At 41.2% G+C, this 27,190-nt stretch overlaps 1 protein-coding gene across 6 annotated transcripts in view; it reads right to left on the bottom strand.

Annotated features, from left to right (window-relative positions):
- Positions 1-773: 773 nt before the first annotated feature.
- The window catches only part of LOC117249209 (kinesin-like protein KIF21A), a 51,943-nt gene continuing 25,526 nt past the window's right edge, over positions 774-27,190 (bottom strand). The window contains exons 3-37 of one of the 6 annotated variants that reach the window (XM_033614676.2): positions 26,427-26,609; positions 25,850-25,999; positions 25,278-25,412; positions 24,950-25,114; positions 23,967-24,082; positions 23,525-23,720; positions 23,206-23,410; positions 22,923-22,986; positions 22,627-22,833; positions 20,248-20,295; positions 19,508-19,565; positions 19,303-19,414; positions 19,025-19,213; positions 18,676-18,875; positions 18,323-18,430; positions 17,439-17,507; positions 17,199-17,341; positions 16,973-17,117; positions 16,616-16,810; positions 13,794-13,895; positions 12,947-13,112; positions 12,697-12,717; positions 10,286-10,343; positions 9,189-9,243; positions 8,764-8,978; positions 8,334-8,510; positions 7,615-7,647; positions 7,338-7,474; positions 7,153-7,237; positions 6,963-7,052; positions 6,713-6,871; positions 5,956-6,073; positions 5,667-5,837; positions 5,251-5,450; positions 774-5,106 (exon numbers count right to left, since the gene is read on the bottom strand). In XM_033614676.2, coding sequence (XP_033470567.2) covers positions 5,049-5,106; positions 5,251-5,450; positions 5,667-5,837; positions 5,956-6,073; positions 6,713-6,871; positions 6,963-7,052; positions 7,153-7,237; positions 7,338-7,474; positions 7,615-7,647; positions 8,334-8,510; positions 8,764-8,978; positions 9,189-9,243; positions 10,286-10,343; positions 12,697-12,717; positions 12,947-13,112; positions 13,794-13,895; positions 16,616-16,810; positions 16,973-17,117; positions 17,199-17,341; positions 17,439-17,507; positions 18,323-18,430; positions 18,676-18,875; positions 19,025-19,213; positions 19,303-19,414; positions 19,508-19,565; positions 20,248-20,295; positions 22,627-22,833; positions 22,923-22,986; positions 23,206-23,410; positions 23,525-23,720; positions 23,967-24,082; positions 24,950-25,114; positions 25,278-25,412; positions 25,850-25,999; positions 26,427-26,609 — 4,533 coding nt within the window. In that variant the 3' untranslated portion in view covers positions 774-5,048. The remainder of the gene's footprint in view (positions 5,107-5,250; positions 5,451-5,666; positions 5,838-5,955; positions 6,074-6,712; positions 6,872-6,962; positions 7,053-7,152; positions 7,238-7,337; positions 7,475-7,614; positions 7,648-8,333; positions 8,511-8,763; positions 8,979-9,188; positions 9,244-10,285; positions 10,344-12,696; positions 12,718-12,946; positions 13,113-13,793; positions 13,896-16,615; positions 16,811-16,972; positions 17,118-17,198; positions 17,342-17,438; positions 17,508-18,322; positions 18,431-18,675; positions 18,876-19,024; positions 19,214-19,302; positions 19,415-19,507; positions 19,566-20,247; positions 20,296-22,626; positions 22,834-22,922; positions 22,987-23,205; positions 23,411-23,524; positions 23,721-23,966; positions 24,083-24,949; positions 25,115-25,277; positions 25,413-25,849; positions 26,000-26,426; positions 26,610-27,190) is intronic. The other 5 variants (XM_033614680.2, XM_033614678.2, XM_078165442.1 and 2 more) reach the window with 5 other exon arrangements.

Genomic DNA, 27,190 nt, shown 5'->3' with positions numbered 1-27,190 from the left:
GTCAGAAATCAGGTTGAGAGATGCATTATGGGGGTGTGTTATGTCATCCAAGAGCACTTATTAAAAAAAGTATAAAGTACAATAGAGCAAAGTAGAAGCCCGACACATGACACATAAGGCAGTGTGACTCAGCTGTGAGTCAATGCTCCGCTCCTGCGAGGCCAATTAACACTCTGCTGCTCTCTGTGCAGCCGAACATTAAATATTGATCCCTCCATCACTGTACTGTTCACATTAATGTGTGTCTTCAGGGGGAGTTTCTTACCCCTTTTCACCTCTCTCTGTCTGTCTGTGTCGACGGCGCTGGAGTAAATCACAGGACTCACTATTACAGCCTGCAGTTATAATTAAAGGGGGAATGAAACAAGCTGCAGATAAATGATGACTTAGTGAGGGCAGAGAGAACCCAGAGATTATGTGAGCGACAGTGCTCCCTTATTCCTCTCTTATAAGACAAGCATTCGGGGGACACTTGAAGGTAAACACAGAGCTCCAAACACAAATAATACAAATTAAAAAAAGGAAAATGTAGAACAGATTGCCTGCAGCTGTTTTCATTAACCATCTCATATGATCACAGTGCCTCATTTGAATTTTCGCCAAGGAAACACAGAGCTTGCACAAGTTGCCAGAATATCAAATCCAATATGATTACTAATCCAGCACGCCATGTCATTATGCAGCACTACCACCATGTGGTCATAACACATTAATACACGGTTTTAAAATTGAAAAATAAATCAATAAATAAAGACACGACCATGGTAGAGCCATTTTTTTTTTTATATTTTAAAATTTATTTCACACTGCACCTGACATTTCAATCAGTTGAAATTGTGCACGAGAGAATCAGCAGGAAGAAAACAACAGTCGTATTTACACGAGCAGATTTACAGATTACAATTGGAAGGACAATTCAGATTTTAAGCAGCCTTTCTAATATCAAATTCATTATGAATTAGGAATACGTACAGCTCATATTGTTGCTTTTTTTGGGATCTTTTTTTTTTCACAATTTAAGTGCAAGTCAATGGGACTGAAAACCAGTTTCTCTAACTCATCTATTTCCGTCCCAGGTATTAACCTATGTTACAAGACAATTGGAAAACAGATTCAAAGTTGGGAAAAAAAAAAAAAATCAGTGCAATTATTTTAGTCCCATTGACTTTATCATTGCTAACATACCTCCAATATCCTTACTGTCCTTAAATATAAGTGTTTTCCCATTAATTTAAAGGACACTCCTGACATACTGGGATACTCAGCATTTATCATGTAGTGATTCTACAGTTACTGTCTGTTTAGGATTGATTGCAGGCACTGATAATCCACCTCTGATTATGTGGAAACCATCCCATTTATTCAACTCAGTCCATCGTATATGACGCTGAGATATCAGAGGCATTAAATGAAAATAAGTTCAAATCTCTGTGATATGGAGGACACAACAGCAAAGTCAAAAAAATAAATCAATGAAATAATAAATAAATAGTAGCAGTTCAGACTCACATTTAAAGATTGAATCATGTTTGATATGGTTACCTGCAGCACACGTGCAGTTTACAGACACTAAGACAGCAGGGGTGAACAGTACTGTACAGGAATGAGAACTCATCGTTTCGGTCAGATTGAAAAACACACATGTACACACACGTCTTTCAGGAATAAACGCTTTCATGAAATACATGTCATATCCTGTGACTTCAGAATTGCAAGGTGCTTGATTCCATCAGACTCGAAACAGCCTCTCATTAAAGTATCTTTTCATCAAACTGCTTTAAGACTAACATTAAAAAAAAAACGGTTTTCTAAAAGCACTTGCTGCCAGAGCTGTGCCTCTGCATACAGAGTTAAAGGTTAGAGAAAGTAAATACTCAGTGGGTAACCTTTTCATCTGAAGAATCAAAATCCTGAAATTGAGAAAATGTTTCCTTGCCAGAGGGGAGCGTGCTGACAGGGAAGTGAAACCATTCAGCAGAGGAAAGTAAAACGCCACCTGAGGCTATGAATGCTTAAAGGAAACTTTCTGTGTGTCAACCAGAGAATACTGGAACCAGAAACCCAGCTGTTATTTATTAACATATCACTGACTGAAATATTGAACCTGTTGTGGGTTGGGAAACACCGAGACACCTGTATTATTTCAATCTGGATGTAGCAGCTACTCTGGGGTTTTGAGATTTAGAGATAAAAGCAAGTTTAACTGTAGGGTAACTGTGCTGCCCTATAAAGCCAAATGCAGCACACTACATGGGTCAAAATTGAGTTAAGAATACAGTTTCACTTTCTGACATCTGCTTTACCTGCTAAAATATCAGTATGCCACAGAACTTACAAAAAACAACATATCAAATCTGAAAAAAAGAAGGTAAAAAACAACTGGCTAAACACTAGCTAGTAAAGGCTAGCTGGCGAAAGCTAATTTAGCCACTTTTTCCTCTGTGTTTTCTGCAGTTAAAACCTGTTTTTAATATCTAAAATCTTAGCAATTGACTTTTTACCATAAGTTTAACATTAGTTGTTACTATTAACAGCAGTGGCTAACTCTGAAACACCAGTTAAGCTAGTCCTGCTAATAGCTAACTAGCCTAGCTAGCTAGATTACGCTGTCTCTGGCATTGAAAATAGAGGAATTCACATAATATGATGTAATTAAGCTAACTTTAAAAATTATATTCAAATGTATTAAATCATAAATTAATTAATTAGAGTAGTTCACCAGTGCAAATGGGCGAGAAAGCTAAATTAAATGATCTGTTTGTAACTGAGGAAGCTGGGACTAACTGTGCTAGCCTAAAAAGGCCAAAACGCAGGTCAAAATTGGGATGGGTAAAGACCACAATTTGCCTTTTAACATCTGTTTTATCAGCTTTAAAATCATTATGCCATTAAATTTTGAAAAAGAAAATACATATCAAATTTGAAAAAACATGTTAAAATCAAACTGACGCCATATTAGCTAGTTAAGGCTAGCTAGTAAAAGGAAATTTACCCATTTTTTCTGTGTTCCCTACGGTTAAAATCAGTAAAAGAAATATTAAAAATCTTAGCAATTGAGTTTGTAAATAAGTCAGTAGCTAAATCTGACAAAAACACCACTTAAGCTAGTCCTGCTAAAAGATGACTAGCTAGCCTAGCTTAAAGTAACAGTTAAGCTAGGAATAGAGTGCCCCAGGAATGAGTCCTAAAACCCAGAAATGAGTTAGCATTTTAGCACTCCCGGTTCCCTCATGTTTGTTTAGATGGCTGACATAAGGTCTGTAGATAACACAAGCTAACAAGTGGCTAAATTAGACTACAGGATGTCATCATGCCAAGCTGCGCAGAACACTGCTTTACAGTGTTGTTATGGTTGTAACGTTAAGTCATGCAACTGTAGTGTAGTTCCTTTATAGCCTAAAGTTAGCTTTTTACTTCTGACGATTGCATTTAGGCTTCAATAATCATGAAACAGGTGTTCATTTGTGAAGATTATCTCACGCAACAAAATATGTATCATAGGCTATTTTCGGCAATAATCCATCATCCCATAGGCTTTTCGACAAGGAAACCAGTATGATGCTGACCTTTGCTTCAGCCTACAGTAAAACGTCCTCCCTGGGGCACTCTATATTTACATGAAATCGTATTATTAATTCATATTAGGGCTGCAATTCACAATTATTTTCATTGTTTATTAATCTGTCAGTTATTTTCTTGATAAAACGTTTAGTTGTTTGGGCTATAAAATGTCAGAAAATGGTGAAAAATCAGTGTTTCCCAAAGCAAAGGTCCTGAAATGTCTTGTTTGTCCACTATCCAAAGATATTCAGTTTACCGTCATGGAGGAGTAGAGAAACCAGAAAATATTCACATTTAAGAAGCTAGAATAAGAAAATTTTGACTTTTGATTTTTTGTCTTTAAAAAATCGTTGGTAATTAGTTTAAAAGTTTACATCTTCTCAATTAATCAGTTAATGGTGGCAACTCTAAATCATATATTTAACTGTATTAAATCAGAGCCTATCTTGATTAATTAGTCAAGTTCATTAGTGCAAATAGACGAGAAAGTTAAAGGAAACATTCAGTTTGCTTGTCCTTTTTTATTTGTTCCTCTGCTTGACTAAGTAGCATTTAACTTCAAGCTAATTGTCTCCAGCCTCACTGTTTTTGTCGTTACTGCTCGCTGCTTATGTAAGGCAGAATATAGGAATACTGTTGTTCAGCCATGATATGCACATTTTTTTGGAGACATAATATCAGTCAGTGGTTGGTTTAATGAACACTGACTATAACAGCGGGACAAGTACAGAACTTTAAAGCGGAAAATGTGTAAGGACCCTGTCAAAGGAGCGCGGTATGTTTTATTTAGAGGCTTCTTATGTTCCACTGAGGGTTTGGCAGTAACAGCTGAAGGATAAGACCATATGCAGTTTCAGTAGTTATTTGGTCCTTGCTTACAGAGAACACACACACACACACACAAAATGACCTGGAGAGCAATGACACAACACATCACAAGTCATGAACACACAGGATAGACTCACAGTTATTGCTGGTGAGCAGGAGATGTCTTGTCTTGGGCCACTTTGGGCAAATCATCTCCCCTGAACCTGTTTTTCTCATCAGCTCCAGCAAAATTCATGAAAAGCATATAAGGTATCCATGTTGTCTAGTGCTGAAAAGCGGGGAGGAATGTTGAAAGCACAGGAGAGACACAGAAGTCCATGATTTATTTTAATTTTGTTGTTTTCTGTTGCAGTCATGAAAGATGCTGTCCACTGCAGCTGTTCTGTCGTCCTTGGAGCTCTGCAGCAGACTGGAGAGGCTCCGCTGTGACTCGCTTTGACCTAAATTATCAGTAAATACACTCATCTTGAAAGACTGAGAGCTGTCGCATCTAATTAGACTTCCCTGAAACTGATCCCTGGGGAGCGCCAGTGTTGTTTAAAGATTCTTTTTCAGCCCATCTCACGCTTGATTAAGTCACGGGTGATGTAGTAGCTTCACAAACGATTCATTTTGATTGGGTAAAGGCCAGAAGACGATCCTCGATTTCAGGTAAGGTGTCAGTGGACTCCTTCCTCCAGAGATCCTTTGGCTTCCCAAATCTTCACTGTGCGGTCACTGAAAAAACACACACACACACACACACACACACACAACATGATTATCAATTCCAGCCTCAAACTCATGTTCTATTTCAATCCTATCACCGCACACTTGACAGTAATGAGAAAAGCATTCATATGAGCATGTTTTGTGACTCACTCTGAGGCAGTGAACAGTTGGCTGCTGTTGGTGGCCAGGCCGTTGATCGGACTGTCGTGTCCCCGGACCTCGCCGAGGGGCGCCAGAGAGTCGGCGTGCCAGAGGCGCAGCAGCCCTCCTCTGCATCCGCTGAGCAGCACTTGGGAGCCTGGCACCATGCCCAGAGCGCTAACCCAGTCTGCCTGGGCACTGACGGATTGCTGGAGGAGACGACAGCTAGTTAGTTAGCGCCGAGTTTATTCTGTATCTCAGATCATACTGTGTGTTTTTTTACTGTTTTTTTTAAAGGAGAACTATTATTATTTTCCATATTTTGTGTCTTAGAGTGAGTGTTAAAATCAAAGATGTTTATATTAAACAGTACAACAATAGTAGAAACCTTGAGGATGAACCTTGAAATGAGCTTATCACCATACCTGTAGCAGTTGTTTACTGGCTAAGTCCCACTTCTTGATGTAGTAGTCTCTGGAGCCGCTGAAGAGAACATCTCCGTGCACGGTCAGAGACTCCACGCCATCCTGATGAGCGGGTTCAAACGTATGGCCAGAGGTGATGCTCCCCTGGGCACCTTCTGCCACCTCAAACATCTGAAAAAACAAATAAATATACCCACAATGCATCTGATTCTTGTGTAGTTAATTCATGCATGCACACAAATATGGGGATGACATTAACGTTTTGAGTGTGTGTCTGCGTGTCTCTTACTTTTATATGATGGTCTTTGGAGCCAGTGAGGACAAGATCCTGTCCATTTCCTAATTTGTCAACAGTCAGACACATGACAGGTCCCAAATGGCCGGTCAGCTTCCCTGTGGACACAAATCTAAAGAAAAGAATTAAGAAGAGATTAATTCTCTTTTGTCTGACTGTGAACAGCCCAGTCGCCAGAAGAAAATGTTGGCATTGTAAGTTTCTGCATACCACAAACACAACTTTTAAAGTGATGTAGTAAACTAGCTGACTTTATTATCCGAAGGTGGACAGGATGGTAGATGGCGTGACACTTTGTTGATCATTGTTCCAGCACAACAAACAAATACGGTTGTGTTTAGGTGAGCCATTGCTGTGTTTATAGCTGCTTTTAACCCACGAAATGTGGGCGTTTTTTATTGACACATTGCTGGTTTTCCACCAGAGATAGTGCCATGAGAACGGGTTGTTTTTTACTGAAGTATTGCTGCAAATCCTCCAGGGTGAGTGCCATGAAAAGCTTTTGTTTTTACTGATACACCGCTGTGTTTCCAGTGGGGATTGTGCCCCTAAACTAGGTATTTTAAGTGAAAACATAACCTTTTCCTGACCATAATCATGTGTTTTTGTGCCTTAACTTAGCCACACATGAAAAAACACAGAGAAATGTGACGTATCTGTGGTTTCCACAAAGGTACAATGCCAACATTTACTCTGGCGACTGGGTAGCTCTTAAATGCCTCATACAACTAACACTCTAAGTTCGACTTACTTGCGGAGGTCCCACATGCGCACAGCGTTGCCAGCAGCAGCATAAAGGAAGGAGCCAGAAGGGTTGAGAGCGATCTGGTTGATCTGACTCTCTCCTGGCGGGATGGATAAACTCCTGACAGATGAACAGATGTCCCCTGAACCCACTTGGCCTGATGACCTGACGTCCACAAAAAATGACCTGCTTATTAAAGGCATTACACTTCAACAATGTCACGCTGTAAAAGTGTCAGAAAAATAGACAAACTTACGTGAGTGTGCGGATACACTTGGCAGAGTCTCGTATGTCCCACACTTTGATGTAAGCGGTGGAGACAGTGAAGACAAGACTCGACGTGTACCTAAAACACAAACAAAAACAAAAAAACAGACAAAATAAATAATCAAAAGCTCCCAAAGTACTGCTATTAAATACAACTTTTACTGCTATTTAACTTGTACCTGACTGAGATGACGCTGCTGGGATGATCTGCCAGAGACATGATCTCCTGACCCGTCACCAAGTTCCAGACTTTACATGTACGGTCTGAAAACACACACAAAACACGTTAAAGAACAAACTGAAAAACAAAAAACAAAAAAAAACAGTAGTATGTTTTCTGAGTTGCAAACAGTTTCGTTTCGACCTTTGGATCCTGTGAAGAGCAGATCATCTGTGGCATCTACGCAGAGAACAGGTTTAGTGTGGCCCTCCGCTACGTAGACACACTGGAGTTTGGCCCCACGGCTGTTCTTTGGGGCCGTCACAGGGTTGATCACGCCTCTACAATGCACATGAAAAGATGAACGTTACATCTAGAGATTGGTTCTACTACAGAGGATGGGATACATAAAAAGCGGCCCAGGCGATTCCTATTTAAAAAGACTTTAGAGACAAATTAAGAGATAAACAACACAACCTACCTATGACCTTCAAACACAGGCGACTCCTCCAACCTGAATAAGAAAGCAAAGTAACATGAATTAAAATGTAGCATGCACATTTCAAAGTCATTTCTTAGACTGTCTTTCATGGAGGTCTTAAAAAGAAGAAAAGTTCATTTTTCATCTTATCTGTGGTGCTATTTATCAATCTAGACTACACTATCAGCCGCATCGCTGTGCAGAAGGAAACGTGCATCTACTCATGGACAAGAGGTTAATGCTCGTGACAGTGCAAGATGTAAACATTAATGCCGTCCTCCTTGGCTGAGCTGTAACGTTAGCTAGCTCAGTGGTGCTAACTGATGTAGTAGTAGATGCACTCTTCCTTCTGCAGAGTGATACAGTTAGTGGGTGTAGTTCAAAAGAAAGAAAATAATTCCTATATGAAACTGCTCACATTAAGGTCTGTGGATTATCTCAAGTAACCAGGTCATGATTTCTGGACAGACATTGATGTTGAGTTTTTCAAATGTATTTTTTTGGCACTTTGAGCACCACAAGCTGAGTGCCATCTAGTTCCATCATACTAGAGAGAAGGCAGACATCTCTACGGCTGATATCTCCAACACTCTGCAAGTCACAAAAAAAAAATCTAGATTGATTAATAGCACTAAAGGTAAGAGGACAAATATGTATTTTTGATGTTGGGGGACCGAAAAACGTTTAAAGCACCGTTGTTGATGACACTTTTCACTTACAGTAATTTGTGGTCACTGCCTTTAGTTTTAGCCTCTGCTGCACTAGGTGGAGGTGTGTGAGTGGCTGCTGCTGGGATGTGTATCGCCGTGGCTCCTCTTTCTTGCACCTTTCTTCGGTTGAGGGGCGAGCGCTCCAGTGGCCTCCTCTCAGTCCCTGTGGGTGACCTGGATCCAGAGCTGCAGAGAGTTAAAGTGACAGGAGTCGTTTTGTGCTTTGGTGCAGTAATAAATAACACTTAAGCAGGGTGGGAGTGCAGACTGTGTGTGTCCCTGATCGTAGCACTCCTTACTTCATTATTTTACAGTACTTGATGATGATGACGTCGCGATAATGGTCCCCCTCCCCACTAAAATAAATGTTCATTTCAGACAAAAAGAAATATCTTCAGAAATGTGTCTACCACTGAGAAATATTGCACCCGACACTTACATGCCAGCTGGCCTGGCAGACAGTGCAGATGGGGAAACAGTTTGCTCGCGGTCAGGGGTTTGACCAAACACGTGACCCTGCATGTCCGCCGGCCCTTCCAGGCGCTCCGAGAGGGGCAGTAGAGGGGCCGGGAAGTCTCCGGTGGGGGATTCACAGAACGGATCCCCACTGCCGGCATACAGCAGCTCCATCTGGGTGGTGGTCCGCCTGCGAGCCTGAGGGAGCAGAATTGTTTGGCTCAATATTCTGCTGACTCACAAGTCAGTGGACCACATAGTAATTGTTCCAAGTCCTATAAATAACTACTGTGAATGGAAAAAAAGTTGTAAAGCGTAAAATAGGATGTCAAAATGTCAAATAGACTCAAATTTGAGTTTGACTCATACTACTACTGGTATATCAGAAAGCCATGCACAGTACAGTACCTTGCTTCTAGGTCTGGATTCCCCACATAACTTCATTAGATCTGATGCCAGGATGCTGAAACAAAGTCAGGGATTTTCAATCAGTTACACCCACTATGAGGGTTTTGAGATCTACAGAGTTCTGAGGCATGCATGAAGGGACTACCAAAGTTATTTCAACTCTAATGTCAGTACGAAATTACTTGAGATATTTCAGTCACCTTGGTGGTGAACCTACTGTGTGAGAGAACAACAATACATTTACATGGCTTTAAAACTAAAAACGGTGTGAAATGTACAGGAAAATAAACATATTTTATGAAGCATCAGCTGTAATAAACATGTGCTGCTTCCATCTATACACAGGGAATGACATTTATTATACAAACTATTTAATTACAACACTTGTTTGTTTGTTTTTTAATTGGGGAGGTCTTTGTATTTACCCCTTGGATTCTTTTCTCATTTGTACATAAATTAGTTTTATCATTCAGTGATATTTTAATTGCACAAGTAAAAATACTGAATAGGACAAGCAGTTTAGAGCATAGATGGGTGGTTTTGGGTAACATACTGTATCTGTTTATTATGCTTTGAAGCTAATGCTTTTAGCGATCCATTAACCTTTCTAACAAAGCTAAAATACACGGTGAGCTCTCTAAAGGCCCTACACACCCATGGTCCACCCACACAGGTGCTCTCACAGATGCAGCCTGATTGGACCACAGGACTGAGCCCTGGTCTAATTACCCAGCATTGAGAACACCTGTGTGCTGTGGATGTGTAGTATCAGAAGACTGCTTTCATTTCTACAGTAGGCAGTTTGACTTGTCCGAGCAGACAAAGCACAGGTGTAATTCATTAACTGATACATTAAAAACAGCTTGGTCCATTTATGTGTCCCAGTGAGCCAGCATGCACAATACCAAGATACTGGAAGTGACACGCCTAATTAATGTTATCCACTACACCTGAGCTTTTCCCACTGTGACATGAAAAAAAAAATGACGTAAAAATATGAACTACTGTTGTTTCTGCACATTTAAAGAAACAGCTTAAAGGTAAAAATGTCTGTGGACTTATTAATGTGAAAAAGAGCACACTGTGTGTGTATTTACCTGCCCTCTGTGGCTGGACTGGGGGTGAACTCATCACTACTGCTGTCATCTCCATTCTCTGTAACATAAAACACACATACATTACACACATAGTAAAAAATATACACTATATTAAAAAAATATAGATTTAATTCTTGAAGCATATGTGTTTCCCTTAAAGGGTATCTTCAGGTTATTTAAATCTGGACCCTATTTTCCCATTCTTCTGCGTCAAAGTGACTAACGGGAACTACAGTTTTTGAGATGCATGTTCACACTGACAATTTACGTCCACTAAAAGTGCCATTGACAGGTTCAGCTTATTGTTTTAGGTGTCTGCTAACATTATGGAAATAATCCCTACAAAGATAGAGCTTTCTGTGAAAGAGTGAGATCCTTTCAGTTTAACCACAAACAGCCTCGGAAAACCCACCAGACTCCATTTAAAAAAACAGTAATTTTATCATCTCAAAACACACCTCATTAAAAGCGGACAGGAACACCATAAAACTCAGAAAAGTCATCTCGGTTCACCTTTTCACTGTTCCACCAATCACCAACTCTGGTTTGGTTGAAATACACTCTTATTTCAGCAAGTTAGATGTTTAAATATGCTGACTCAATACACGCTTAAATTACTGTTTATGTAAATGGAGTTTGGGGGATTTGGTGATGGAGGTTTTGGGGCTGTTTCTGGTTACACAAAAAGGATCTTACTCTGTCACAAAAAGGTCTATCTCTTCTATTTAGTTTTTGTTTATTTATTTAACCAGAAAAACCTCTTGAGATTAAAAAAAAAAAGTATTTTTCAAGAAGGTCCTGGCCGAGACAGGCAGCAAAATTAGTTACAGACAACACAGAACAAAAATACTGAGTAAAAATGTAAAACTCTAAAACAAGCAATATAAAACACAAAATAAAATTACTACAAAGAAAAGACAAAAAAGTATGCTAATATAAACTAATAATGTCCCACAGACCAGCTAAGATACACCGTGACATTGTCATATACATAGACGATTGTGTATAAAATACTGCAACAGTACTTTGGAATGGCTGAGAGGAACCAATGAGTACAACTTTAAGTCCTTCTGCAGAAGATTCCACAAATAAGGAGCTGCATACATAAATGCTCGCTTGCCAAACTCTGTACGTAACCCTCAGTACAGACAATGAAAACATGTTTTCAATTTAAAATCTTTTGCTAAATGTACTCACATAAGTAGGCTGAAAGTTGGCCAAGAATAGCTTTGTAAACAAGAGAATGCCAATGAAAAAGTCTATGAAATTGTAAGGAGAGCCAGCCAATGATGAGTTAGTGGCCTACAGTTGGTAACAAATCTCAGTGCACCATGGTACACAGAGTCCATGCTAAGACTGGGTGGGTGCATTCATATATAGAGACCAGTCTCTTTCTGGCCAAGAAAGAGAAGCAGTTTCTATTTCTAAAATAAAAACCCAGTTACAGCTCCAGCATTTTCACGAGTAGTCCAATGTGTACTAAGTTCTTGAACACTTAAATAACAATCTGAGCCTGTCAGTGGCAAGAACAAGCAATTTTAGTGGACATAAATTGATGGTGCACACATGCTCCAAGCATTTACACTGCAGTCTGGCCACTACTCTCACACATAAATGACCTGGCATAAACTCTTATTGTGTAATACTGAACTATTGTTTCACATGAGTCACTTCGACAAATAGTGTCCAGGTTAAAAAATAATGAGCTTAACCTTTAATGACTCATCTGCTACGAAACTGTATTTTCAAGAAATCTTGCAAAACCTAACATCCACTCTGCAGTGATTACAGCCTCAGCAGCTCATAACAAGGTCAGGGGTCACTGGGTTTAGTTTAACATAAAGGGGAGCAACTAGGTGTCATTAGTGTGATGCAACTGGAAGCTATGGTGTTTGAGTATTTATCTGGTGTGAAGGCAGAATGGAGGAAGCACGAGAGAGATACAAACACAGAAATGCAGACACATAAACTGCCGTGTACACTTTAGCTTTGAGTCCTGCTGCAGCGTTGATTTTTTTTTTCTGCTGTTGAGTTTTAGTGACCTGAGTCAGTGGGGACTTGCTAGCAGGTGGTGGTAACAGGGGAAACGTAACACAAGACATCATGCACGTCATGGCAGAGTTATTTCAACCGGGTTAGTTTTTAAATGGAGGACTAAGGATTGATGCACACTACAAAATTTCTTAATCTGGTTTCACATATGCACATTTATATATCACAAAATGGGTACACCAACTACTATACAACCATATTATAGCAACTTTAAGTTTTTATAAGCAATTTTTTTTTACAAAATCTTTTAGTTTAACTCCATATTTGCCTGGATATTAATGTTTGTTCGGGAAATCTTGTAGTGTGCACGTGCAACGCTCTCTCCAACACAGCCACATTGCTACACAATCCATACTCACCTGGTGACAGGTAACCTAACTCTGAGTTCACATCAACACAACAGAGAAAACAAACAGTAATCAAATCAAAATCAAACCCAAAGATGAGAAAAGGGGCTACTCTTTATTTCACAGGCCTGATTTTTTATTTTATTTTGAGCATCAATTTTTACAATCTGAGGCCCACAAAATAAAATGTAGCTGTATGGTGAAAGAAAAAGGTGATTGTGATTCGCATTCTCACACAGGAAGTGATTTGTTTGTTTCCCACCTTGCAAAGCACTGCCCAGCAGAGCATCCAGCTCCGGGTTGATCTCCGCTTTCTCCTTCAGCATGTGGAACAGCAGCTGGTTCTGGGTGGCGCTGTTGATCTCAGTCTGCTTCAACCTGCCCTCCATCACCTTCAGCTGAGAGTCCTTCTGAGCCGCCTGCAGACCCTGATACAGGATGACACAGCAGATGGGTTATCACTGGACACGCAGCAGTAAATTCTTTGTACCTGTTCGTATATCTCAAACCAACAAACCCAATGAAGCCTCTGTATCCTTACCTTAAGTGGCCGATTTATAATTACTTCCACCGCTTCATTTGTTCCATCCGCCTATCTCTTTGCGGCTGCATTTCCTCACTGGACCAATTAGGCTGCATCAAATCTAATCTTGTCTAATCTAATAGAAACTTAATTTAATCAAGTTGTTCCATTTAAAGTCTCATTGAATTCAATCTTATAAAGCAGCCATGGCTACGAAAGCAAGATCGAGATGAACGCACAAATTGTTTCCAAGTTGCCGCAACAACCAACTTGTCAGGGTTTACTTCTCGGCAAGGAAGATGAGGACAGCAAATGTCGAAGGGTTTCAAAACAGACAATTTGATTAAAATGGACTGATGAATTTGCCTTTATCTTTAATGTTTAGTCATGATATTATTAATGTTTGTTTATCCATTTTGCAAAATTGGCCCCCGGGCAAAACAAGTCAAGCATCCCTCGATTATCAAGTTGCTTTCAGAGATATACAGAGACCTGGCTTATCTTTTGCCAGCTCGTGAATGCAAACAAAAACACAGTGATAGCATTAAGGCTGAAATCACATTAAGTCAGCAGGGGCAGTAGGTACCTTATTGATGGCCATAGTCATGAAATGATCCAGAAGGAAGCGGGCCTCTGATAAATTACAGGAGCTGACCACTGCGGTGACATCCACAGTGTCTCCTTCCTCCTGTAACAGAATCATAACACAGTCAATAAAGTGTTGGGAAATACACTTACTCGCTTTCTCGGCAAGCGCTAGATGAGAAGATTGAAACTACTCTTATAGATGTCTGTTTAATACCACCTGCAGCTTAGCTTAGCTTAGTTTAGCTCAAAGACTGGAAATGGTGAAACAGCTAGCCTGGCTCTGTCAAAATGAAACAAAAACTGCCCACTAGCACTCCTAACACTCCACACAAACTAGTTCCTACACAGATATGAGCTGTTAGTAATATTTACACTCAACTGCCAGGTGTTGTGTAGCTAACTGCACCAGTGCTAATGCTAACCATAGCTTGCTAACATATGCTAGCTTAGACTGAGGAGTAAAATAGATAATGGAATGTGGTTAACATGATGGGAATTACTTTAAATAAAGCTTGGTTTGATAATAACGACACACAATATTATACAACACATACATTTTTAAATTATATTCACCAAAATAACACAGTGTAGCTACTTCAAATTTCAAAATGTTAGCTAAATCAGATATGTCCCATTCATTGTAAACTGTATAACTTATTCTGACACACATAGGTAATTCTCCATGTATGCAGATACATTTCTAAAGGAGTGTTAGTAAAGTTTAATCATTGTTTCTCTTTTTCAAACTTGAATTTTTGAAAGTTAAAGTACAGCCATTAACCTGTAAACTGTACAGTGACTTTCTATTTACATACAGAAACTATAAACCTTCATAGTTTCCTTGTTTACATTAAGGAACATGTAAAAGACGGAATGGTTAAGATGTCAGTGATAGTGTTCAAGGGGCCAGACTTAATAGGAACGGGCATGGCAGTTCAAACTCAAAACTTGTTTCAGCTCTGACTGAAAAATGCTTCCACCAGATTGAAAAACACACATTACATGATGCTTACTGGTGTTTTTTTCTAAATACTAAATATGTGTGTTTTTTCCTTGTTATGGGTCTCCAAACAGATCATGTCTTTGTCCAGCAGCTACATCTCAAGCCCCCGTTTGTTTCAAGATCACTAACGTTACATCCTGACACATAAACAAACAGGGCAGGTCTGACCTGTTATCACTGACCAGACCTCAATCATAACCACATCAGTTCTTAATGGCTCTGATTATTGTTCTGGCTGGACTTAATGATGTGGCCCTTCTGTTGGGTAATTATTTGCCACACTAGGGCTTGACTGTATGCTATGATGCTTTGCAGTTTGCCTCAGTGATTTGCATTCATACAAACTTAGTCATCCAACATTGATTAACCAGCACATGTATAAGTCATGACAAAGTTAAAGCTTGAGAGGCTCTAACATTTGCTAACACTCACTGACACCACATTAAAGGTAACAGTCCAAATTAATATAGGGCAACTCAACAGATATACTGCTGGCTAATGTTAGCTTAACAAGTGCAAATGCTCTTATTTACAGTCACAAGTACCAGTAAGTGATGGAGGGCCAAATAATTTGGCGATTAGCGCCACCTCCTGACAATTATTGGAAACACTATCTAACGTTAGCCCTTCTGATTATTCATCAGTATCATCAACAGTTTAAAGTTTGGTTAGTTACTGAAAACCAAATTCATGTACCCACTATCAGCAGGTAGTGTTAGCTTTCTTGGATCCAACAGGGGCTTGAGATGCAGCTGCTGGACAGAGACACGATCTGTTCAGAGACTAACAACAAGGCAAATTAAAGCGCATATTTTGCATCAAAAACTTGGTGTTTTGTAATCTGGTGGAAGGATTTTCCAGTCAAAGTTAAAACAATAAAGATATGATGTGTTACAGTGTGATTTACTGTGCCCACCCCATTGACTCCAATACAACTCACACCAAAGTCTGGCCCGTCGAGCGCTGTCACTGATGCCATGACCTTTCCTTCTTTTATATTTTCCTTGGTTTACATAGTGTAGGTAATAGGATGCTTTTGATTGGGCAACAGCACTACAGATGTCTCCTGGCAACTAATTTACACATGACTAAAGTCTTTACTAGCTAATGCTCCCATTTAATTAAATCCATAAAAATACATATTTCTATGTGTAAAACACTACTTCTAAACTAAAAGTAAGTAACACAATCCTAAGTTTGCACTGATTCAAAAGTTATTGTGTCATCCAGGTATTGAACATGTCAACTTACACATCATTACAACAGTGTTCCCAGTGTTAACACTGTAGCCCTCAGGCTGCTTACAGCAGATAAATAACTGCACAGTTTGGCAAAAGGGACAGCAGTCACAGGATTTTGTTGTAACTTCTGATTGGTTATTATTTAAGATCAAAAATAATTCATTAAAAACTATTGATGGAACACCATGAGAGTGTGACGTGAGAGGCCATGCAGAGTGAAATACTCTTCACATAACACTTGTAAAGTTGCATGTATTAACTGCTGTTCAGTGAGCGTCATTAGGCTGCTGGACCTAATGGCTGCTGCATTAATAGGCTGTTCTGACAGTGGCTGTTGTTTCACTGAGCCATTGTTTCCCTGACAAATAAGCACTTATTTGTCCAAAATGCTCTGGTGCAAAACTCTGCAATGATTTCCCAGTTATTAACTACAGTCAAGTACAAGCATGTACTAGCTAATGAGGTGGTGATACATAATACTGTGCACTGTTACTCCTTCCTTTACCCTGTGTTACCTTCATTTGTGAAGCATCACAACTACAAGCATTATGACTACAAGATATTACAAGACGTCACCTTGGCCTCCTCCATCTGCATGATGTTGGCCTGGCAGTCGGCGATGCTGTCGTTGATATAGTCAATGTTGGCGCCCAGAGACTCCAGCTCCTCGTTCAGGGAGGCCAGGGAGCGGTCGGCGTCTGCACCTTCCACCGCCATCTTCTCTTTCTTTCTGGACACTCGCTCTCTGCGCTTGGTCAGCTCCTCCCTTTGCTGAAATTGGTGTTGGAGTTTAAGGCGAGGGAATTAAGAGGAGACAGGGAGGGAAGGAACAAAAGAGGAATGATATCATTTTATATTTCTCCTACAGGACTGAAAAACACACAATTTCTTCCCTTATTGCATGATTTTTATTATAATCTGATGACGTGTTACCTTCAACAGCCTGTTCATGTCCGTCTCCATGTTAGAAATGGTCATCCTCTGCATGATGATGTCAGTGACACGTCTCTCCAGTGACTGCCATTTGGCCCTGGCTGTCCTGGTGAGGTAGATACTTCCCATCCGCACCGGAGAACTCCTGAGGAAGAAGATATGGCTCCTTTTAAAACTGTTTAAACACACACTCAGCTGTGTAATGCACATTGCTTAGGTGCCACACCTGGCTCCACTGGCTGGGGACGCTCCAGATGTCTGCATCCTTCCTGGGGTGGCTCTATGAGGCTCCTGCAGAGGGTCGGGTAAGCTCACCTTCCTGCTCACCTTCCCAGACGTGGGCCTCACCTGCCGCCTGAGAGCCGTCACCTGATGCAGCAGTTCATATTGCATATTAGAGTTAAACAAAAGCCGATGCAAACCTGTTATAGTATCCATACTCTGTTTATGTGGCTGTGTGTCTCACCTCTTCATTCTTCCTGCGGAGAATCAGCTCCTGCTGTCTTTTCTGAGCCTCCATCTGCCTCAGTTGGTGCTGTATGAAGAAAGTGAAAGGTTGGTGAGCAGTCATGACAAAAATCAACCTACTATATATTCTACTTTTAGAAAAGCAAGGCTTCATCATGTTATTAAGTTGTGAGATGCAGTGACCATTAAACCTAGATCGAGTTAAGAGCAGTAACTTTTTGACACACTTGAGTTTATGTGTAAAATAAGCAGTTATAGTTATATATTTTATTTGATATGGACATTACAATAGCAATAGAACTGTGCATTAATGCACTAGGACCAGATGCGCTGTGTTCAATGTTTGTAGAGAAACGCTAATTTGCAACATCTGTTCACAAGAGGCATTTTTAAAATGTAAAATACAGAGAAAACACAGGCATAGGTATGGGTAGGTGACGAGTTGGGTATGGGAATAAGCCCCCTTCAATATTTTGAATATATGTAATATATTTTGACAAAATTAAAGAAATTTACGTCATAAATTGATGCAGAAAAAGCAAAAACTTGTGTATAAAAATTCGCCAGAGTGCAGGAAAAAATTGTTTGATGCTCAAAATTTTCTTGCAGAAGATGTCACCTGCAGTGTTGAAACGAAACCCAGAAACTTATACTCACAACACAACACCTACATACACAGAAACATGACCACACAAAATACAAAACGCAGGTGTGTCTACACTTGGGAATAATGTTGTTTCTCTTTCAGCCATGATTTAATACCTCTATGAAAAACATCGATTCTTGGTTGACAGTTTCATAGTTTTGCTCCAACAAACTCTCCAAATAAAAGTACTTTGACAAATACTGTGTGATTGTGATAAATGTTTCCAACCCTCTCACCTCGGCTCTGCGCTGGTCTTTCTTCAGAGAGGCAATCTCCCTGTTCCTCTTGCACTCCGTTGCTCTGCTCCGCTCCTGCTGCTCCTTCATCTGACGCATCAGTGACACCTGGTGGAGACATACAAACACAGCAGGACAAAATCAGCACTACAACGACACAGGTGTGAAGCAGGGCTGGGCTGTATACATCAATATTATATCAATATTGTGATTTGAGACTAGATATCATCTTAGATTTTGGAGATTGTAATATATAAAGTGTTTTATTTCCGTGGTTTAAAAGGCTGCATTACAGTAAATAAATGTCATTTTCAAAACAAACCCCCCAAAAAACCCAAAACCTCTTCTTTTACCTTGGTCTTCTTCATCTCGGTCACATCCTGCTGGAGTTTCTTGAGCTGCTTCTCGTACTGCGACTGGTTCTTCAGTAGGCGGGCGTGCTCTTTCTGAGCTGACTGGAGCTTCTGCAGCTCTTTGTTCATGGAGCTCAGCTTCCTCTCGTACTCTGTTTTGATCTTCTTGGCCTTCTCCTCCGTACCCGACTCCACTGAACCTGGAGATGGAAATGATGAAAGCACAGCCTCGTTTGTTTTGTCCTTTTAGACCAGATTCTTCAGTCTCTTCAGTTTCAGAGGGGTATTTAAGTACTAGTTACAATGCTCATTATTGATTCTCTGAAGTCTCTGTTTGCACCTCTCTTACCCATATTATGCAGCACCTTGTCCCTCTCCAGCTGCGTGTCTCTGATCTTGTTCTGCAGCATCATCAGCTTCTGCTCGTACTGCTGTTTGAGTGTGTGCAGACGCCGCTGGCTGTTCTCCAGCTCATCGATCAGCTTCTGCTTGATGGCGATCTCGCAGGTGATGTTGGCCAGGTCGGCCTGGACGTTTTCTGCGCACGAACAAATCATCACATCCTTTTGCCTCTTCTATTTTATCACCTATGACTTCATTGAAGAAGCTGCGCAAAATGGTGACTACCTTTCTCCTCCAGTTCATCAGAGTCAGATTCATCAGACGTCTCATCTCCCGCAATGTCAAAGTCCTCCTCCTCTCCATCTGCATCCTCGCCTTCTTCGTGGTCGCTGGCCTCCTGTCAAGATATAAGCACACACATGAACAAGACAAGAAGAAATACACACTTTAAAATGTGTTATCTTTAAATATAAATGCAGTTCATATGCACCTCTGCTTCCTCGTTGCCTCGCTCGTGGTCGTTGTCTGGCACGTCCTCTTTGACAACACTGAAAAGATGAATAGACTATTAATCAGCTGCCACACAAGCTCTCATACTGGAGGTCAGATTAGGAATGAACTGCAATTTAAATCAGAACAAGGATGGGTAAAGGGCACATGCAAGTGATAATACACTCGATCAGGTCAGGAGCAGATGTGGAGTCAGTGTATTAATGGATGATTTCAGTGTGATTGCATGGAGGGTGACAGTGATGATACACTGGGAGAGGCAAAATGATTACTGATCACTATCAACAGTTAATATCACACACTGATTTCATTTTGAGAGGAAGTGCCACACACTACTAAGATGTGTTGACCAAAATCTGCAGACCGTTATCTAAAAATCTTGATTTTTTTTTTGCACACAATCAAACTCCAATTTAAGACGCTACTTATGATGAGATCTGATCAACAGCTCGTGTGTAGTGAAAAGGAAAACAGACAGAAGAGGAGGAGGTAAGAGCTGGTTAGAGTATCTGCTTCCCTCCAGGAGTGTTAACCACCTGTAGGTGCAGAAGAAGTTAGAGATTAGTCACTTTGGGAACTCATAAAGGGAGATCTGGGTTCGGACGCAGGTCAACAATCACCTGAAATCCTTTCAATTACTTGGCTCATATCAATGATTTGCACCGCCGGTAATTGAACCAGTTTCAGATTTGACCCAATCCTGGGTGGGATATAGCAAACCTGGTGTGTTCAACCTCTCGGTGGTGACTCTCCTCGTATCGCCTTAGTCTTCAGAGAGAGAGGGATGGAAGGATGGGGGTGAGGATGGTGAGGTGCGGAGGTGAAGGAGGAGGTAGAAGGGGGCAGACAGGCCGCAGAAGTTGGGGCAAGCGAGGGAGTGTTATAAATTGGGAGAGAGACAGAGAATGAGAGAGCAGCACATAAAAAAAGAGAGACTGACAAACACACTGTGTTCAGATGATGAACACTGCTTATGGAGGTGCACATGACAGACTTTGCCTCAAGAAATTCTGCTGAAAACAATTACCAGATCACAAATTAAATTCCACTCTTCTTCAGACAGCCATCATCATTTATAGCCATCACCCTCGTCTCTAAATCCAGCCTTCATTCCATTTAAGAAACCCCAGAGAGTTAACTGCTAATGCAGGGAGCCAGGAGATAATTACCCACAACACATCAGGCCACACGCCCTCGCTGTGGCAACAGAAAAACATTAAGACTCTCCCTTTTCAGTATCCTCACAACGCGTTTGTTATTCTATTCACCTCCAGGGAAGTTCTCAGGATTCAATACTGATTTAGCTGCATTTCTTTGATCCATACACTGACAGGGGAATTCAAATAGAATGGATTGTGGCAGCTGGTAGCACTGGGAATTGGGCATTACTTTCCGCCTTGTCCCGCCCTACTGTGCTATGATTGGCTAGTACTAACTCTACCCATGACCACTTTGCCCTAACCCTGACTGGGTTAGGGCAAAGATGCAGTGACATGATGCAGTGACATGACGAGAACTCGACAATCAAAATACAGCAGGGTCTAGGAGATACCCTTTTGGAAAAAAAAATTGCATATCTGCCCCGTCTCAAGTAAGTGCTCAGGAACAGCGCCAAGCTTTGAGGCCAATTTCATACAGCAGCCAAACTGGAATTACAATGTCCAGGTTGCATGATGTCATTGGGCCCCATAAGACTTTGTCCCATTGACTTACATTGTGAGACGTCTGTAAATCTGTGGATACATTTTTTGAGCATCACAACCCCAGCAAAATGACTTGTTTCACTGTTGGGGATTGATCCATTTGGTCCTTTAATGTTTTTCAAGTCTAGAAGAGCCACGCGATCAGGTCATTTTTATCCCCATTGAAGTTAGCAAAGTACGACACCGGAAATTAGCCAGTAAGTCTCCAGTGCACTTGCTCTATGGGCCTCACAATGCATAAGATCGAAGTAATTTTATACCCAGATTAAACTTTCTTAGCTTTATGGGCCACTCAGCAACTCTCATAGGAATGAACAGAGCCCCGCCTCCAATGCTGTATCCAGTTCTCTTTCTACATGCATGGTCTCAAGGTCCAAATCACAAAAGATATTGCGCTACTGATATTACAGCACAAACAGACCCAGAGAGTTTCGTAGCTGAGGGCAGTTTGCCTTTTTTTGTGTCTAATTGCAGTTATTCTCGTGCCAATGTATATAAATGTTGCCTCTGCACCAAGAACACAGTAGGCAGGACACTAGCAGAGAGAGAAAGAAAACCTTGAGCTACACGTCCTGACCGACAAAGTGCGGTGGCATGCCTGGCATGATGATGCCTTCGTCTGGCTGCAATCACTGCAACCGTGATCATCAGAAAGTCTGGAGCTTTTTTAACACAGAGAGTACACTACAACGTCCCTTGTTTAGGCCGCTTTCACATTTTTTCACAGAACCAAATGACCACAGCATCATTCTGCTCCAGTGTGTGAATTTAGACTGCATCCTGGCAATCGTGGAACCAAAAGAGGTGTGACAGGCATGACATGAAAAACCGCAGTGCTTTATAGACATAACATAACATTACATGGCAATAGCAATAGCATGCATTTACTGTCCAAGTTATATGGTGGCTGATCTGTCTTTTGCTCGGAGGGTAAGGAGCTCCCGGACCTCCCGGACCTCATTGTTTGCCAAATTTACGGACATTTACTACATTACAGCCACTGTTCTTCTTCTTTAAGTTAGCTGCTAACTGCTAACAGCTAACCGCTACATTTTAAATCTCCCTTGGTAGGTTAAAAGCATAACATGTCACACCTATCGAGCCAATGGTCCCTTCTTGCCAGCTGCCGTTCTCTACCTCCTGTAGCAAATTAAGGGTGAGACCTCTCTGTTTCCCTATTCCACAACCGTACCTTAAATAAGGCACGGCGAGGCGGCGCAACGGCACAATATTCAGGCCTGGAACAAGCAGGTTTTGAGGGGCTTGGGCGTGACACCCCTTAAATGCACCAACTCTGTGTTGCGGTTTGTGCAGGTTCAGCGGCAGCAAAAGCTGCTGTGAATTTGTCCCTGAATGTCATCATATGACAAACCATTGTGTCAGACCCACACCATACCTCTTCTTCTTCTTCCTCTCCTTCTTCTTGAGTTTCTCCAGGCTTTTCTTGGCCATCTCAATGACGTCATTGGCTTCTTTCTCAGGGGCGAGTAAAGCCGGGGAGAAAGAGCCGCCGGGGCCGCCGTACAGCGAAGAGCGAGTGGATGCCCGAGACAAGGTCTTCCTGAGATTCTCGTTTACAGCCTCGCTTTCAAGAAGTTTAGCTCTGAGAGAGGAACAAAGTAGATACAGTCAGTGTTTAAATTGCTCTACATAGTACAATAAAATAAAATTTAAAATGTGGTCACGACATACCTGAGCTCCTCGATTTCTTTGATGTAGTTCTGAATCATGTTCCCGATCTCTTCATTGCCGTCACCTACAGTCAGAGGTATCATTTTAGCTTTAACATGGATTCATGGTGACTTGTCAGGAGCAGTGGTGGAGAAGAAGACTTTTAAATGTAGTAACACACAATACCTTGAACAATAAAAACTACTCTTCAAACATTAATTCAGAAATATACACTGGTAAACCAGCTAACTTTTTCATCTAGCACCATTAGCTGGTGAAAAAAATTGGTAGTATAAATACTAACGACTTTTTTGTCCACCTGCTTTCGCCACAATCTGGTTGGCCTGGTCACTCAGGATCTGTGTGAGTCTAGCTCTCTGGGCGTCGATGGTCTCCTGCATGGCCTTCACTCTCACCCTCAGGTTATTGTTCTCCGTCTGCAGCATCGAGTTCTCATGGACCAAGTCGTTAATGCCTTCCATCCCATCTTCACCCACCATACGCTTCCCCTGAGCATCAGGCGAGGCAATTAATATAACATTTCCTTTGCACTCATGTCTGTGCACTGATTTTATTTTCTATATTGATCTATTTTGATCTATATTTACATCCTCCCTTCTTACCGTCCTGTACTCCATCAGCTCCATCTGCAGTCGCGCTATCTCCGTTCTAAGGGCGCTGATCTGTTGGCTGGCTCTGTCCTGGTTCACCATCACCTTGTTCTTAATGTTTCGGGCTCTGTTGGCGTACTTCAGAGTGTTCAAGGTCTCCATGAAGTCCCGGTCCGACGGGCTGATACAGGCGATCATCACTGTTTGACTGGAGAACGCACAAATGAGGAAAGTGGTGATCGGTTGCAATGAGTAATCTGTAAAACTAAGTTATTTTTGTACTAGTTAGTGATAATAAGGACTGTTATGTTAGGCATAGTAGGACAAATTTAACTTAAAGGGTGCATATAAACTTTTTTTTTTTATCTGACTTGTGAGGCACTGCTCTCTACCTCTTGAAACTGTGATCCATCATCAAAGATATAATCCATATTAGCACACAGTGGTTACAAACCTGTTGCCACCGAGTGAGTCCTGTAACAGCCGGGTCAGTTTGGAGTCTCTGTAAGGCACGTGAGTGGAGCGTTTACTCCTGTCTCCCAGAGCACTGATGACATTTCCCAAAGCAAGCTGCGGTAAGACAAGGAAAAACAACAAGTTTATGATTGAATATTTGAGAGTAAAAACAACGCCAGGAATGAATGAAATAGGGAGTTAACAACTCTGTACTTTTGGAAAACACCATTCATTTGTACTTAAGTGAAGCTAAATGATAATTGTGTCAGGGCGAGAAATTAAATGTGTGATTCATGTTCTGGCCACACGGGGGCTCCCTTGCTCCACAAAATCACCCAGATGTGCCATTGTAGAATGACAGATTGACTATCAGAGTGTCTGCAGATCCTTAACAAGTCTTTAAATGTCTTAATTTATTTTTTAAAAAGCCTTAAATTCAAATTTATGTGGCCTCAATTGCCACAAACATTTTATCTAATTCAACTATCCATCTTTTAATTTCTTTTTGTTAAGTCCACATTTCTGCTATCAAAAATCATTTAAGCTACCACTGAACCTTCTTCTGTCTTTTTACTTTATACTTGCAATTACCTGTTGATGAAATATAGATTAACCTAATTCACTCTAATAACCATGTTCCTAGGCTATATAAAACCCACTCCTGCATGGGACCTCGTGTAATACTTAACTTTATACTTAACTGCAATGCCTGAATAAGTAAAAGATGATTTGTCCAAAGACATGTCTTAAATGTGGTTTAAAATCATCTTGCAAAGGTCATAAAAAGCCTTACATCTAAGTGTCAGATTACTGTAAACATGCTGACCACAACAAATGCAAATTTTCCAGTAGGTTTAACATTATTTAATCCATAATGGATCCAATGCATAAATACAGTATATATCTGTGGCCTATAACTGTACTTCACTGTGCAATATAAAATGTCTGGTGCAGACTGAGACATGTTCTTAGGTTCCTCACCAGCCCACAGTTGATGGAGATGCCCTCCTTAGCTCTGTCTCCTGTTGCTCCGGTCCTCTTCAGTCTCTCAGAACCTGCCAGGTCCACAAAGTGAAACTTGGCTGTCAGCGTCTCAAACTCGTTAATCTCTGAGTCGTTAGCTAGACGGTTGTCTGTTACATTATCCTGAAGGAGGAAGAACGGAATAGAATTGGAAGGAGATACACTATTAAGCACAGTTAAAGGATTCGATTGTGAAATTGTAGCTGATGATCATCTCAGTCTAGCAGAATATCAGTATCATGTTCAGTGGCAGCAGAGATCTGCCGCTGTGTGTTAGAGTACGTACGTTGTTATCAGGAGAGCAGACTCGGACTTGGCACAGGTGGATGGTGAAGATGGCATGGGAGCGCGAACTCTGGACGTTCATCTGAGTGCTGGCGGTGGTACGAGACAGAGCGCCCAGCTTCAGACACTGAATCATCTGTTAGAGGAGAGGTGGAGGGAACGGATGGCAGGAGAGAAGGAGACAGGAGATGACATAATGTGAGTGTTCATACTGTATGCCACAGACATCTCTGTGTCACGGTCATAAAATGATATTAATATAAAAACTATATAGCGAACCAGTCCATTATATAGCAATCAATGGGACACAGAGATTTGTCCTGTCACTTATCCACAAACCTTGCTAAGATCAACGTTCACAGGAACTATTTCTCAAACAGAGGGTAGCACTACATTTGAGAAAAAAAAGTTTTCTTTCCAATTTCAAGATAACAAGGGGTGAGTAACTTATATACAAATGATCACTTTGAGGACAAAGAATTCCTTTAAAGCCACTTTAATTAAACACAGCTAAATGCTGGACAAAGATGGGGTTGGTGCAAATAAAGCTGTCTTTGGGGTGTTAAAGCTGACCTCAGCCGCAGAGGTGACGGTGCGCGTGGTGACCCCCACGGTGTAGATTCCTCCATTGGCATCCTCATGGATTTTGATGTTGGACCTCTGCTTCCTGGCCTCGAGGTCTCGCGTCGAGTCAAACAAGTCCAACACCTCCTCATTGTACAACTGGAGATTCAATTAATAAAAAAACAGGAGAGACAAAGTGTAATTATGACATCATCAGCACCATCTTTTACTTTACTTTTCAGCCTGATCTCTTCCCTTCAGCTGCTTCCTCACCAGCTGCTAGCAGCCACTTGGTGGTTAAAAATAAATCCAGGAGCTGACCACGGAGACAGACTAATGACAGTTTAATGGCTGTAGGGTCATCTGGACACTTTAACAACCTCAAACCCCTACACCCTTTGCTAACCTTTGACCTCTTGCTGTCTGCATGCTCTGGCTACATCTAACTAATGGGCCTTAAGTGGACTGGACATGTTGAGTGTAGAGTTTAGACTATGGGTGATAATTGCACCTTAATATGGGAGGAAAACACTCATTTCTGGGTTGAAATCCTGTGAAAGTGTCACATTTTTGTGTGTTTCTGCACCTCCAGGAACTGTGCGTTGATCTTGAACTCAGGAACAGGCCTGCCCTGCTCAGTGGCAGCCTGTCTGCGCTCCTCGATCCCTCTGAACAGGTGGTAGACAGCTCGGGGAATGATACCAAGCTCGTCCTCGCCGATGTTGACGTCGAAGCCGGTTCCCATGGTGTAGGTCTTTCCTGAACCCGTCTGGACGCAGGGAAGAAGACAGAGTCATCAGTTACTTCACCAACAGGGGATACAAGTCTATTTTTGCTTACGTCATGTGGGTTCCTGATGTAGTTTAGTAGGTTTTTATACCCATATATCTTTTTTATTTCTTTTTATTTCTTTCTTTAGTTTTTTAATACTTTATTTCGAACAATTAAAAAATAAAAATATGGAATTAGAGGGGTTGAAAAGTTATTTGGTAAACAGGAATCAATTTGTGCAGATGGGTGATCACCAATCAACACACCTTGATATTACATGTGGAGTCCCACAGGGGTCTGTTTTGGGTCCCAAATTGTTTATTATGTATATAAATGATATTTGTTTATAACCCCCTTCTCTCTCTTCAACCACTCAGCTAACTAAAGTCTCTGGGGCTTGGAGGTTGGGGTGCAGCTCTGAGGAGTTTCTCTAACAGAGGGAAAAGAGGGGTCAGAGGGGATGGGGGTAATCGCCATGGTGACAAAAGGAGGAATGCGACATTGAGCTCAAATTCACGCGTCACCCCTCTCCTCCCTGTCGAAACGCCTGAAAGAGACCCTGACAGGAGTGTGTGTCTG

Source organism: Epinephelus lanceolatus, chromosome 23 (assembly GCF_041903045.1).
Source record: "Epinephelus lanceolatus isolate andai-2023 chromosome 23, ASM4190304v1, whole genome shotgun sequence".
In the NCBI taxonomy this organism is placed as follows: Eukaryota; Metazoa; Chordata; class Actinopteri; order Perciformes; family Serranidae; genus Epinephelus; species Epinephelus lanceolatus.
This window is presented reverse-complemented; position numbering and strand designations above follow the sequence as displayed.